At 34.0% G+C, this 14,670-nt stretch overlaps 1 protein-coding gene across 1 annotated transcript; it reads right to left on the reverse strand.

The window, feature by feature from the left end:
• Positions 1–4,866: 4,866 nt before the first annotated feature.
• Positions 4,867–12,350, reverse strand: LOC149146369 (AP2-like ethylene-responsive transcription factor ANT). The gene is made up of 10 exons (XM_089447070.1): positions 11,206–12,350; positions 11,071–11,109; positions 9,721–10,534; positions 9,487–9,569; positions 9,317–9,325; positions 9,068–9,156; positions 8,681–8,754; positions 8,531–8,581; positions 8,350–8,426; positions 4,867–6,177 (listed from the first exon to the last, which is right to left on the reverse strand). Exons 1-10 carry the CDS (start codon positions 11,483–11,485, stop codon positions 5,411–5,413), a joined length of 2,283 nt encoding a protein of 760 aa, XP_089303196.1. The 5' UTR covers positions 11,486–12,350; the 3' UTR covers positions 4,867–5,410.
• Positions 12,351–14,670: the final 2,320 nt, after the last annotated feature.

A 14,670-nucleotide genomic window follows, 5' to 3' on the forward strand; every position in this document is an offset into this window, starting at 1 on the left:
GCTCCTATGCTTTGGCAAAGCATGCAAATAAATCTAAGCATCACATCTGCACTGAGAAGGCCCAAGTCGTTGCTAGGGTTCATCATTTCCATCATCGTAAATTGAAGGAGGCCCTAGAAATCGAAAAAAGACCCAATAATTTGAATATAGATGATGGTTGGAATATTAGTAAAAGTTGGGTCCCTATCTTGTCCTCCTCGTTTTTTAAGCTTCTTTTTGGGATTTATTTTGTTTGTTTGTTTATCTATGTAGGTATTTCCGTCCTTTTTATTGTATTTGTTGTTGATTTATTTTTCATTAGAGTTTAGTTCTTGATACTTTGTGTTTTTTATGTATTTTATCATCCTATTCGTAACTCCTTTTAATATTTTTGTTATTTTATTAATAACCCTGAGCCCCATATTTTATTGTTGAACCCGTTTTATTTATTGATTAGTTTTCTTTGGATATATATATATATATGTTTCTATTTTTATTTATTTTTTTTTATTTTATATATATATATATATATATAGACTTGTCTATATTTTTGTTTTATTTTATTTATTTTTCCATTAATTATTTTTAATTTAGTTTATTTTATTTTCATTAATTATTTATCAAATGATCTTGTCTAGATTAGGGTCTTGATTCGTTTTTATAATTTTTTACTACCCTCCTTTAAAGTTTTTTTTTTTTTAAGTTTTTTTTTTAAATAAATTAATTTAAATATTATTTCTCAAAAACTAGTTGTTTAATATAGTCGTTACTTATTAATATTTATTTTTAATAAAGTAATAAACTAATATCACAATTTAAATATTATTTTTCAAAAACTACTCATATTTGGTTTTAGTAAATTAATTTAAATATTATTTTTCAAAACGAGCGGTTACATATTAATATTTTTAATAAGTTAATAAACTAATATTATTATTTAAATATTATTTTTTGAAAATTAGTAATATTTAATTTTAATAAATTAATTTAAATATTATTTTTCAAAAACTAGCCGTTTAGTATAGCCGTTACTGAATAATATTTGTTTTTAATATATTAATAAATTAATATATTAATATTATTATTGTTCCATCACTTGAAATTATGTCTCTACATTGCTTTTTATTTAAACCTTTGCCATGGTCGCTTCTTCATCTAGACCTGATGATGAACACACTTGATGGTTCGAAACACGTAGGATTTCTCTTATTTTATTATTATTAACATTAAAATATTTTTATTTTTTTAGCTTTTTATTTATATGTTGTATGCATATGAAATTGATATTGAAATAAATATATAAACATGGATATTCAAATGGTTTATATAAATTTTATATTGACATATTCATCTTCTTTAATTTAAAAGTGAAAATAAAAGTTCTGATTTTTTTTTATTCCAATTTTTTTTTCAGGTTTCTTCACATGGTCTTCAAATATTTTATTTATAGAAGTAATAAAAGTCAAGAATTTTCTTTAAGTCTCTTTCATATAGAACTCTAATTTCAATAACTAATTAAGAGTAAAATATTTTTATCACTTCTCCTTCATATATATATATAGTATTATCCTCAACATTGTTTTTTATGTAGAAAAAAAATAATCTTTATTTAAAAAAAAATACATGTCAGCTCAAAATTAAATACAAAAATAATTACAGATCTCCATCCTAGTTAGCTATATAATACACCTCTTAATTCAAGAATTGAATAAAATTAAAATTACACGTCTCCATCCTAGTTAGCTATAGAATACACGTCTCTACTCAACGATCGACCCCTAATAATGCGGAGAAATGTCTGCAAACCCACGAGGCCGAGTATCGTACTCGTTGAAGAAGTTGTTTTGTGGGCAATCACTTCGGTATAGATTACATCATGCACATTGAAAAACTAACAAAAATAACTAATTATTTATATGTATATAAAGGATTTAGAGACTTGGCATCCACTAATCAATGAAGACTTTATTCGTTCTACACGTCTAAAAATATATATCCCTTGACAAAATGTACGTAATTTTTTTTCCCAAATTCTATGTCTTGATGTGAATTTTTTCTATTTAATTTTGATAGCTTAATCTTTTTTAATTTATTTAAACTTTTATTTTATAGTTATAAATAAAATGTTGATATACTATTTTTTTAATTAATTAATTAAATTTTAAATATTAATTAATTTATCTAATTAAATTAAATTAATTTTATAGTTATTTTTTATTATTATTTAAATTATCAAATAACAAATTATATAATATAAATAAGTTTTTACATTTATTTAATATAATTATAAAATACCCCAGATGCGGGTGTATACACAGCATTCAATTCTGATGGGACAGGGGTGGCGCGAGGTACAAAATGGATACACGGTTTATGAACGGAGGCTCTTGGTATTTGGAAAGTGCAGTGCTCATTTGTTTCATGTCACGCAGCTTTGGATCTCCCATCCTAACCGTCGCTCCGGTTAATGCCTTCGCACGCTCCGGCTCGTCTTAGACCTCGGCTCTATTCATTGCAATAGTAATGGCGGATGCTTCTCGATGCGTGAAGGAGGTTGATACTTTAAGGCTCAGCCATGAGTTTGCTAAGGAGCCGCTTTCGTCGATTCATCCACATTACTATCCCGCTTCTAGTCTCAACTATGGTTTCTGTCTGTATAATGTTGGCTCCATCATCTCTACTGCCTCTTGTAGCTTGAAAGGGGAGGCTGCTCTGAAGCTTTGCTCTGGTCTTTCTGCGGAGCCGCCTCCGTCAATCCCTTGGTTTTTCTCTTGGGCCTCTGGCCTTCGCTTTGTCGGTCTTCTGATTTGCTCTGGCCCTGTCATTGCTGCTGCCCCGCCTCGCTTTTCTCCCGCTGCTTCTGTCTCCCCAATGCCTCGTCTGCGCCATAGAATGCGGTCCCGCAGGGGCCACCCTCGGCGCATGCCTTCCAGCCCTTCCTCCGACTCGCCTTCCCTTTCCAGTGATTTCTCTGTCGGCCACTACCCTCGCACCCGAAGTGGGAGAGGGCGTCTTCTTGCTTCCAGCCACTATCCTGTGCCTTCTCCCTCGTCTGGCTCTGCGCTCTTCACCTTCAACTGCTCTCTGAACTGCCCAAGGATTACCGCTCACATTTCGGTGGTATTCCATGAGGAAGCCCAGGAGGGGGAGTCTAGCTCTCATCAGGAGGGCCCTGGCTCTGTCACTGTTCCGGCTTCAAACATCCAGATGGGGATTGGTAGTGCGTCTTTGCAGGGTCCATATGCTCAAGCTCGCAAAGCTCAGGCAGTGGTGATGGCGCCGGCTGACCCTGGTCCTTCCAATTCTGAAGCTACTCTTGCAGGGGATATGCCTGATACAAGTTGGTGCCATATAGTTGAAGAGCCTCCAAATGATTAGTTTGCTCACTATTGCCTTGCTATCGTGCCATGCGGCCCATACTATTGGGCAAGTTCTTGTTCAGATTGCTATGTGGAATTTTAGTTCATTTTTTAATTTTTGTAAACTCTGCAATATCAAGAAGATCATAACTTGTTCCCCTACGTGGGTTCTGATAACTGGTTCAAGACTGAACTCCTTGACATGGGGCAGTTTCCTTCTATGCTTATATTGACAACTATGCCTCTCTTCAGGGCAGTGTTTTTGACTTCGGTCACGTTGTAATTTTACTCCCTTTATGTTAATAGATTAATCTTATTTAGAAAAGAAAAAAAATATAATTATTAAATAATAAAATACATAATATAAATACACAAGTTTATAAAATACAAAAATAATTGATTTTAAATTTATAGCTTCAAAATGTGCTCTGTTGATTTAGTTTTAGTTATTAAAACATCTCATTCATTTATTAATAGGTTTTTTTGACACCCTTGAAGTTAGACTCTAAAAATAAGCCTGAGAGACTGATCCCTTCAAGTGAATCTGTAAATCTACTTAGATATTTCCTACAGGGAAAGAGAAAAAAAAAAATTTAACCAAATAACACGATATAACTACGACCTAAGTTAATAAAATAAACAAAATAACCAAATAACATGATATAACTACTACATAAGTTAATAAAATAAACCTCATACTAGTTGTAAATAAGTTTATAAAATAAATCATTTTGCTAAAATGACATAAATGCCCCCACATATATAAGGTTACCTTATAGTTGTGATATAACTATTACATAAGTTAATAAAATAAACCTCATACGGGTTGTAAATAAGTTTATAAAATAAATGATTTTGCTAAAATGACATAAATCCGGACACACATATATATGGTTGTAAATGAGTTTATAAAATAAATGATTTTTGCTAAAATGACATAAATCCCCCCACATATATAAACCTTATAGTTGTGATATAACTATTACATAAGTTAATAAAATAATAACTATTACATAAGTTTAATAAAATAAACCTCATAGGGGTTGTAAATAAGTTTATAAACTAGATGATTTTGCTAAAATGACATAAATCCCTCCACATATATAAACTATATATATAGTTGTTGTATGTCATTTCTTTTTAAGTTTATAGTATTTCTATTTTGGAGTTTATATGTTGCTCAGAATAACACAAGATTCGAAACTAAGATCTTTGTTTTTAAGACTTCATTCCATGGCCATGGCCACTTGAACTAGAATAAAAACATACATACAGCAAGATTTGTTTCTCTTTTATATTTGAAGCTAATAAAAACACAGCGAGATTTGTTTCTCTTTTATTTTTTGAAGAGAAAACATATTCTTAGAAATTAAGCAAGTAATCGAAGTGCAAATTTGCCTGCGAAATCTGAACAAAAAAACAAAAAACATACGGCCGGCTTTTGTTATACGTTAGATTTGACACTGAATATGTCTTCAACAATTAATCAACTATCCGAGTGAAAATCTAACTCCAAGTACCGCAAGAATAATAAAAAAACGCATACGGTAAGATTTGGTTAATATTAGATTTGAAGCTGAACAGGCTCTTAAAGAATGAGCCAAGGATCTGAGTCAAAAATCTAGCTGCAAGTACTGGTAATAAAAATTATACGGCCAGATTTGTTTTTTCTCACAGTAGGAAGAACGTGTTTTTCTGTCCATTTTCAGTTACAGCAAAAAGATGAGAGGCTGAATCCAAAGTGCTAGAAGGAAAAATGATTACAGCTTCACAAAATCTGTAGATACAATGTCAAAATACATGTTCGTTGTTAGCAAAAGCAGGACAATGTTGCTGGCAAATACTTGAGCCTCCTGTGTACATATGATCATTTCTATGTAAATTTGTTACGTGAATTGCAACAATTCCGGCGCAGGCAAGCGGGCAGTAGAGCCTGTAAAATCGAGGGTGATCAAAATCCGGCGCCTCAAAATGGATTTTTGCAATTTACCGTTCATAATCTATAATGGTGACAAGTTTTTTTTTTTTGGTTCAGATGGCTACCATTATTGATTTCTTGGAGGGGTAAGTTACTACGTATCGGTCCAGGATGCGAACATTGGGATGTGATGAGCCATGGAATTAATTGCAGGCCTCGCGGCCTGTGTCATCCAAGAGCTCAGCGCATTGTTGATCTGTAAGGTCGGCTGTTTCGAGGAAAAGAAGAGGCCATTCTCGTTCTGGGTATTGGGGCTCATGGCCGCCGCGGCCTCTTCTTCATGTTCCTCGCGCCCCATTGAAGCCCCTGGGCTTGTGGGAGATGCCGAGATATCTGTCAATAATGGGTTGTTATTATTATTGTTGTTTGATGATTCCCCGTTTCTTTCTGTGGTGGTCGCATGATCGAGTCCCATTAGGTTATGAAGAGCTGCCAGGTGTTGAGATTCAGTGAAGCACTGGTTGGGCTTCTGGTCATCATCCCAGATTTTGCCATGGTCGGAAGGCTCATTGGAACAAGAATTAATGTGACCGTTCTGATCGCCATCGCTCACCTGCACCTGCATTTGCCAGTTGTTGTTCTTGGTGTCCTCGTCTTCATAATCGGTTTCCTTGGCGCTGTATTTTTCGTTGGCAATTTGATGAATTACGATGGGAACCTCGGGCTGATCCGGCGGCTCCGCTGTTAATGGCTCCGCCACCTGATCCTTGTTGAGTCTGGCCATCTCGCCGACCAGCAAGGTGTTGCTTGCCAAGATACGTTTCACGTCATATCTACTGATATCAAAATTTGTGACAGCATTTGTGCCCCTGAACTTGATGGCGGCGATGTCGTAGGCTTCCGCCGCTTCTTCCTGGGTACCTGAAACACATGGCATGAAATCAGATTTTAACATAAAGATCTGGTCAATAAATATATAACTAGAATAATATATTTTAATATTAAAGTAGCAAAAAATAATCTTCATACAATTTATTAATAATTATTCAATCAGAAGTATTGGTGTTCAAAGTATTATTCAAATAAAAATATCAATTATTAACGTTAAAATAACTACTATTACAAAATATATATATAAATTTACTATTACAAAAATATTATAAATTTATTTTAACCATTTTACCTGGCCCACCCATTTTTAGACTCGTTACATTTTTAACCATGTAAGTTTCAAAACAATGATTTTTTCACCATATATTTTTAATTATCAAGTTTCAAACTAATGACTTTTTCACCATATATTTTTAACTATTAAATTTCAAACCAATGACTATTTTACCATGAAATATTTTAACAAAATATTATTGCCATATAGTATTGCCATATAGTATAAACCCATGGGCTATTATCATTTTAATTTATATGAAAAAATGAATTCTAATTTATAGTAATGGCTACATTTTTATCTACTGAGTTTCAAACCAATGATTTTTTCACCTGAAATGTTTTAACAAATAGTATGTACCATAAACTAATAAACTATTATTATTTTAATTTATATAAAAATAAATAAATTCTAATTAATTAATTAATATATATATATATAAATAAATTCTAATTAATTAATTAATATATATATATATTATTTAATTTAATATTTTATTATATTTCTTTTGCAACTTCATCATAGTATTTCATCTAATTAGTTATTATAACATGTACTTTATTCTAAACTCCCATGCTGCTATCCTATAAAAAAACCTCTAATACAATAAAAGATTATTTAAAAGTCAGATACATGTGCTATTACATTGTATAAACTCTCATGCTATGCTATAAAGAACCTCTAATACAATAAAAGAATACTTAAAAAGTCAGATACATGCCCTATTACATTGTATAAACTCCCATGCTAGGCTATAAAGAACCTCTAACACAATAAAAGAATACTTAAAAGTCAGATACATGCACTATTACATTGTATACATTGTCTCTAATAAATAATAATACAGTTTACTTAATAAAAATTTCAATTAATTTATATATATCTGTTTAGGTAAATAAGAGTCCAAGGGATTACACTCTCTAGTCAAACTAATTCAAACTTAACATCGAGGAAATTGAACCCATGATTTCTCAATGATAAATACAATCTCTAATCTCTACCATTTGAAGTACCCCTAAAGACTATATTTAATTAAATTTACTAACAATAAACTTTCATTTTTAATCATGTATTTTTTAATTTTATTAATTAACATTTTATTCTATTTCTATTTTTTTTTTTTAATTTCATATTTCATTATATATTTTAGCTAACTATTTTATCTTATAGATATAATATACTAAATAGAAATTTTAGCTACATTTATGAACAACAAAATTCATTTTTAAGTATATATTTATTATTTTTTTATATAATATAGATATAACTCAAAATTTCATTTTTAATTATATATTTATTATTTTTTTATCTAATATGGATATAACTTATAGATGAAATAAAAAATTTTCATTGGAATCCAGGAATTTTTAATTATTACTTTTAATTAATATTTCATTATAATTTTATTTTATTTTTATAAGTAATAATTAATATTTCATTATAATTTTATTTTATTTTTATAAATTAACATTTTAGCTCACTGCTCATTACAAAATTTCCACCAAACTGCATTATAAAACATCTTTGCTACCTTAAAAGATATATAAATACAATTCACTGAATGAAAAATTTAATTAACTCACAAACTAACAACACATTTTAAAAATATATTATAGATATTTTAAAATAAAATTATATTCTGTATATTTTATACATCTTTGAAATAGATGAAATTAAAAATCCTAAGCACCATGTAAAATCATAATAATACCTGCTGAGAAATAAGTAAAACAGTTATGCACAGGCGAGGTTGGAACTGTCCCTATTCAAAAATTCAAACTGCCTTTCTCTGGCCTATTCTGAGCAACAATGATTAAAATCTCTAGCCTATTTCCTATCAGTAGGCATTCATGGTGGATAATGGTGCATCAGGTCACAGATATTCTTGGATGCAAAAGAAAAGAATTTGGAAATTTCAAAGAACTTACTGAAAGTCCCCAGGTAGAGATCCTTGTTCCCTGCAACTCGGCCAATGCGCGCCTGCCATCTCCCGTGCTGGTGGTGCCTGTTAACTCTTAATGCATAAATCAAATATTCTCTCTTATTTGTTCCAGATAGCGCTAATAAGTTCATAAAACTAACAAACTACAGATGCATAATCCCTCATACCTTGTTACTCCCCGGTACATAGATGCGCCCCTGGAAAATCCACTACTCTTCCTGTACGACATTTAATGCAGGACACAGGCGACGAATAAGCTCTGAAACCATGAATCATAATATCTTAAATCTGTTTGTGTATGAAATAAAAGTTTTTACCTCCTCAAATTGGCAACGTACTCCTGCCTCGTCATGTGCTTCATTTCTTCAAGTTCCTTTTCATAAGTGTTCAACTACAGGAAACATTCATTTCACTCACAGGGTTTAATCTTCTGAGATGAAGGTCAGAAATATTCAATCAATTTACCCAAATTACATTAATAAAATTAAGGGCATTTTTCATTAAGCTTTATTACTGTAACAAAAGAAAGGTCACTTTTCATTTCAAAAGAACAGTAAGCAACAGCAAAATTTATTACTGTAACAGCACGAATTTTCTGTTACTAACTTATTTGTATTTCCTATTTAAACACAGCAACGAGAATTATTTTACTGTAACAACACGGATTTTCTGTTTACTTAAATGGCATTTAAGGTTGTCATTACCGGGAAGTTAATGTGAGTGGATGGTCCCCAGTACTTGAGAGCGGCCAAGTCATAAGATTTAGCAGCCTTCTCTTCCTTATCATAACCCCCTGTTAACAAATTAACAGAGATTAGATAGCTTGCAATATCAACATTATTAACACAAGCAACATCATTAATGATAAATCTATAAGCTGATTCTCAATTAATGCAGACCGCCATTTAGAAAATAGATATAAAATTTTGTTGGCACAAGTTTCTGGAACGTACCCAAATACACTGCATTGCGCATTGTTGACAGTAAGAATTGCCCCCAGACAAACCGAAGTAGGGTGTCAGAACAGATGTTTCAGAAAGTACACTGAACTGTACAAATTCCTACCATGGCTTTTGCAGTTTTGAAAAATTAAATGTATAGTAGAAAACCTTACAAACAATACCTTGTCTCCCTTTCCGGGTCTGACCTTCCTTCTTGCAACTGTTATCCCACAAGTGAGCCTCGTAGCGCCCTGTCCACCGATGCCTAGAATACAAGTAAAACCCAAGGGATTCCTAAACCAGTAAGACCTTTAGATCCATGAAATTGATAAATGTACGAGATATAGCATCAATATGTTCATCTGTACAATAAATAAAAGCAATGAAAACCCAAAAAAAGGGCCTGACAGGGGCACCTTGTGACACCACGGTATTGAGATGTCCGTTGACCAAAAGTATCAATGGATTTTCGAGGCACAGGCTGTCTGGTGTTACCGGATTTTGATCCAGCGGCCCTTTTTCTGCTTGTTTCCACTGCAACACATTCTGAATTGGTTCCCGAATGGGGAACTATGGTAACTGAGCTGGACTGAGATCCAGGACTCATTGTGAGAGTCAGAGCCTGAGACTGCAAATCCCCAATATTATTAAGGCTCTCATGAGACTCGTTGGTTGAATTCTTGTCAGAAGAACCACCGCTGGGGTATTGCCTTAGCAATGTCTTCATGGCTGATATCCCCACCATGCAGCTCGATGGGTTCTCTATAATTCCTGTCCCAGGAGGATTGAACTGTAAACTGCAATCTGCAAACATATTAGGCTGGTTAAGCCCTTGTTCATGCATTGCAGCCTCATATGTATGGTTGCCATTGTCACTGTATGTATGAAATGAAGATGGTACACCCAAGCGCCTGCATTCTGAGTAGGGCATCTGATTAACGTTGATCATCTTGCAGGAGCCATTATTATCTTCACCCACATTGTGGTCAAAATACATGCTATCCTGCAGGCTCAAAGACATAGACTGATGGTCTCTGGCCGAGGCTGAGTACTCGTGGCTCCCCAAAGATGCACCACCCAGGAAATCCTCTAGCTTAGGGCTGCCATGGTCAGAAGTTCCATTCGGAGCCATTTCATACTGAGAGTCCGAACTTGAAAGCCTGCTACCCATCACATTAGGGGACTGAACTCGCCCAGCTTGCAATCCAGGAGGCTTCAAATCATGCCACTCTATCAAACCAAAAACCCAAAAACAGAAAGCACAGCATTAGTGACCTTGCATGTATAAATCCATCAGAAACACCCCTCAATACTATTGTAGAAACTCATCAGTACTACTAGGATAAGGTAAGCAGTGAGTCCCCAAACACTGCACAAACCCATTTAAAACACCCTAGAGACATCAAATTGTCAAGGTTGTAATCTCAATGTCAGACATACCACACCAGCTTAAAGCTTGCTATTTTAAGAAACTTCATACCACTTCTAAAAAATATGGGGCTATGGTGAGCTCTTGCTAGCTGTGGCATTTGCAGACACTTTGAGTTGGGATTAAACTTTTATGTTAGTCATACATAAATATGGCATATTTCAAAGATGCAGCAATGAGAGGGGTGGAAGATTTTATAGAGTGGAAGTAATTCCAAGGTGCTGCATGATAGTGTTATCTCACTGTTTTACATGACTAATTCCACAGATAAAGTGAGGGAGAGCATTTTATAGACATTAAATGCCACCAAGATATGCATCTGCTATACTGTTTCTACCATGGCTGGCTGCTGTCTTCAGAGTCCAGCACCATGCACCTAATGTTATTCAGAGTCAGCTTGGTCTTTTATAACGTCAAAGCATTAGGAGTTCTCATGAACAATATAAAATGGCACTTGAAAAAAAAAACTTACCTTCAATCTGCGACCTGCTGAGTGCCTCCATCATACAGAGAGAACCATCAGACTTCAAGGGCATTGGTGTATAGAATGAGTTGCCCCCGGTTTCACTGTTAACTCCATAGCTCTGATAAGTAAGAGTAGAACGGGGCATCTGAGAAGCCTGCAGGCAGTTAAAACTAGTGGGCACTGAAGATAACTGCTGTGGTTGTGCAGACTGATCTGCAGAAGCTGAAACATCAATTGCCAAGTGCGGTGACAGAGAGAAGGCAAGCCAGCTATTCATATATTTCATTCTCTAGCACAGTTCTGCAGCCTTGTTCTTCAAGTAAGAACACCAAACACAAAATAGTTGTTGAGAGACCACTTCAACAGTTGAGCCTGCACAGCCTTAAAAACATGGGAGAAGAAATTAAAAAAATCAAAATAAAATCTTCTCCTTGGGCTTTGATGACTGGTTAATGATTGGGCAAATGAGTGATGAAATCCACTTGGGATAGAAGGTTCTGAGGCCACTGAACTGCCCTCGTGTGCATAAAAATGGGTAGCAAATATTTAAGCCAAAGCCAAGCTCTCACACCAGACTTTGCTATAAACAGCCCCACTAAATCAAAACCCAAGAAAAACAGCCAAACCCTCAGACCTCAAAAAAAAGCATAAAAGAGGTTTTTTTTTTCTAAAAACGTGCTCACCCTTCTCATATTGGGATCGGTGTAAACACAGTGAAAGAACACTGGATATATATATTTATATATACATGCTGGATAACTTGCTAAGCTTGAAAGTTCAGCTTCAGGTCTATATATCTCTATTCATACTGCACGGTCTTTGTGCTCAGGGCAGACCATCTATAATAATAAAATTTTCAACTCGCATACTACCTCTTCCCCGTAAAGACTGTTAAACTTATCGAGTGTGAACAGCAAAAGTAGCCACTACTGCTCTTGCTGGCTTCTGCTACCACTGCTACTTGATTAGGGGGTTCCAGGTGTGTTTTGGGTGGCAGAGTATGAACGGGATGGCAGTGATAGGACCGAAGGTCTTGTCACTTCAAGGTCAGTACTAACTCGGATCTAATTAACTCATCTGTTCACTCAATTCAGACAATTTTAAAATACGATTTCAGGGATTCCTTAGGGTAACGCTCAAATTTAAATTTAAATTATTCATGGGTGGACTGGGTCAATTGACACCACCTGCTCTGCTCTACTTCCAGCCAAAGTGTCGGTTCAGTTGAATATATTTCATGGACATGGATATATATAATATGTATATATTCAATTCATACAGCGTATGTATGAAGGGTTTGTGCCAAAGTCAAATCAAAACATAAGGCCTTTAAGGTTTCCATCCCTAGTTTTGGTGGAAGGCTTTCAGACTTTTAATTGAAGTGGGCTATTGAGCAGGCCAGACCTATATATTCTGCACAACAAGTCAAAGAAAAAATACCCATTACATATTTAACTGGTGTTTTGTAGCCCTGTCATGGATACAGATCCACATCAGGTGCACCAGAAGTCAAAGTTAAACATACTTTAGACATATATAAAGGTCGGTTCGGTTGTGTGTTTCTTGTTTTTTTTAATTAGAGCATCATTCCCATGTGGTTCTTAGGGAATTTTAAAGAGAAATCTATTGTGCCACCATGGTTGGCCTGCATTGGGAAAGAGATTCCACACTAGAATTGGAAAGAGACTCCACACAAATTAGGTTTTTCAAAAAAACAAAGCGCAACAATCATTGCTGGTTTGAAAATTTGGCTTGAGATTGGACTCTCTGTATTTGGTATGTCGTTATAGGTTGTGTCTCCCAGCTCATCCATTGTTGTTGATTTTAGAATCATTTCCAACACGAAATCATCTGCATTTCAACATTTTGGATTGGATTGCATTCCATTTCAACAATCTTGATTGGATTGCATTTCATCCAGACAAATTTTCTATAGTAATCCATTGAAATGATTTCCCTTGACAAGCCCCATGGCATTGCACAGCGAGAAGGCATTATGGTGAGCTTTGTGGTCCATGACAAGGGAGCAGAGTGGGCTTCAACACCCATGTCCGTGGTGTGATGATTAGTCAAATATATGATAAGCACATTTGTTTGACCACAAGGACACACACAAATGTTGATGTCTACTCATTACACTTAGTCCTTGTGATTGCCACATGGAACTAAAGGAAAAAATCACATCATCATTCTTACAAAGTCTAGCCTCTCCTGCCAAAAGTAAGGGACATTTTTCCATCAAACATCTATAATGTAGAATATTCCTAGTACTATACTTATGAAAAAGGTCAAATCTATTACATCTCATTTTCAAATCAATAAAAAAAAATCTAGTATCACTAACGCTATAATGAAGCAACAGTGAAGAAGGCTATAAAGGGCCCATGAACTGCTCCACTTGTAATTGCTATATTATTGATTATTGAAGAATTGCATCTTTAAAAGTTGTATGTTTAATTTTTCGGTTTTTTTAATGAGAACAAAATGAGATGTATGTAAGTCTTCGTGTGTTATTTATGTGAGTGTAAGTTTCTTTAAAGGTAAGAAAAATATAATAGTTAATTTATTTTGATTTCTTTGATATATCTCATCTTAGAACTTACATAATTTCAATGTACTATGAATGATATTATTTAGCCTTATCCGTAATGGACCACCATTAATTCAAAAAGCTATAGATCAGTAACTTAATGACTCTATTTTTCTTAAGGAAATGGCATATGAAAAATAAAGGTGGATATCTTCCTAAACGATGAATCTTTTGGAATTTTATTTATTTCGTTTTGTTCGGTTATATATATATATGATTAAAAAATTTATAATTTTGTTTATTTTTTCACAAAATTGTTATTAAAGCAAAGAATATAAATAATCAAAAGGTTAAGTTTCATTAAAATAAATATAATAGAGAGTTAACTAGTTTTATCAAGATAGTAATTCTCTATTAAATTAGTCCTATCAAGATAGTAAGGAGTTATGAAGTAACCAGGAATATGCTTTAGCAACTCCAATATATTAAAATAAAATATATGGACTAGTTGTGGGTTCCTTGTTTTGGTTTAAGCTTTGGATGACCAACAGACTTTAGATCTCCGTGAGGTGGTCTCAGGAAATTCCCAAGGGTCAAGAGTGGAGATGGGATTTCTCCTGTAACTCTTGATGGATGGGTGGAGATATGTAAATTCCTCTGGGTATGTGAATAAAGTTGGAGGCATCCAAACTTGTTTGGTGTTAATGGTTTCTAGATCAGTTTAGGTGAAATCACTATGGTTGAGCGTAGGTGGTTTGGCCTCTGGAAGCCCTCGTTGGTTCTGTTTTGATTTATCCCATGAGATTCCACATTCATGCTTGGAATATGGCATGGGGGTGATTGGCTGAAAGAGAGATTTAGTTCAACCCAATCTATGGTTGGGTGGTACGTGGAAGTCTCTCACTTAGTTGCCATTTGCATATGTTAATATGAGTTATTTT

The sequence above is a fragment of the Pinus tabuliformis genome, chromosome X (assembly GCF_031772625.1).
Source record: "Pinus tabuliformis cultivar Carrire ecotype Pingquan chromosome X, CPIR1, whole genome shotgun sequence".
NCBI classification, from domain to species: domain Eukaryota; kingdom Viridiplantae; phylum Streptophyta; class Pinopsida; order Pinales; family Pinaceae; genus Pinus; species Pinus tabuliformis.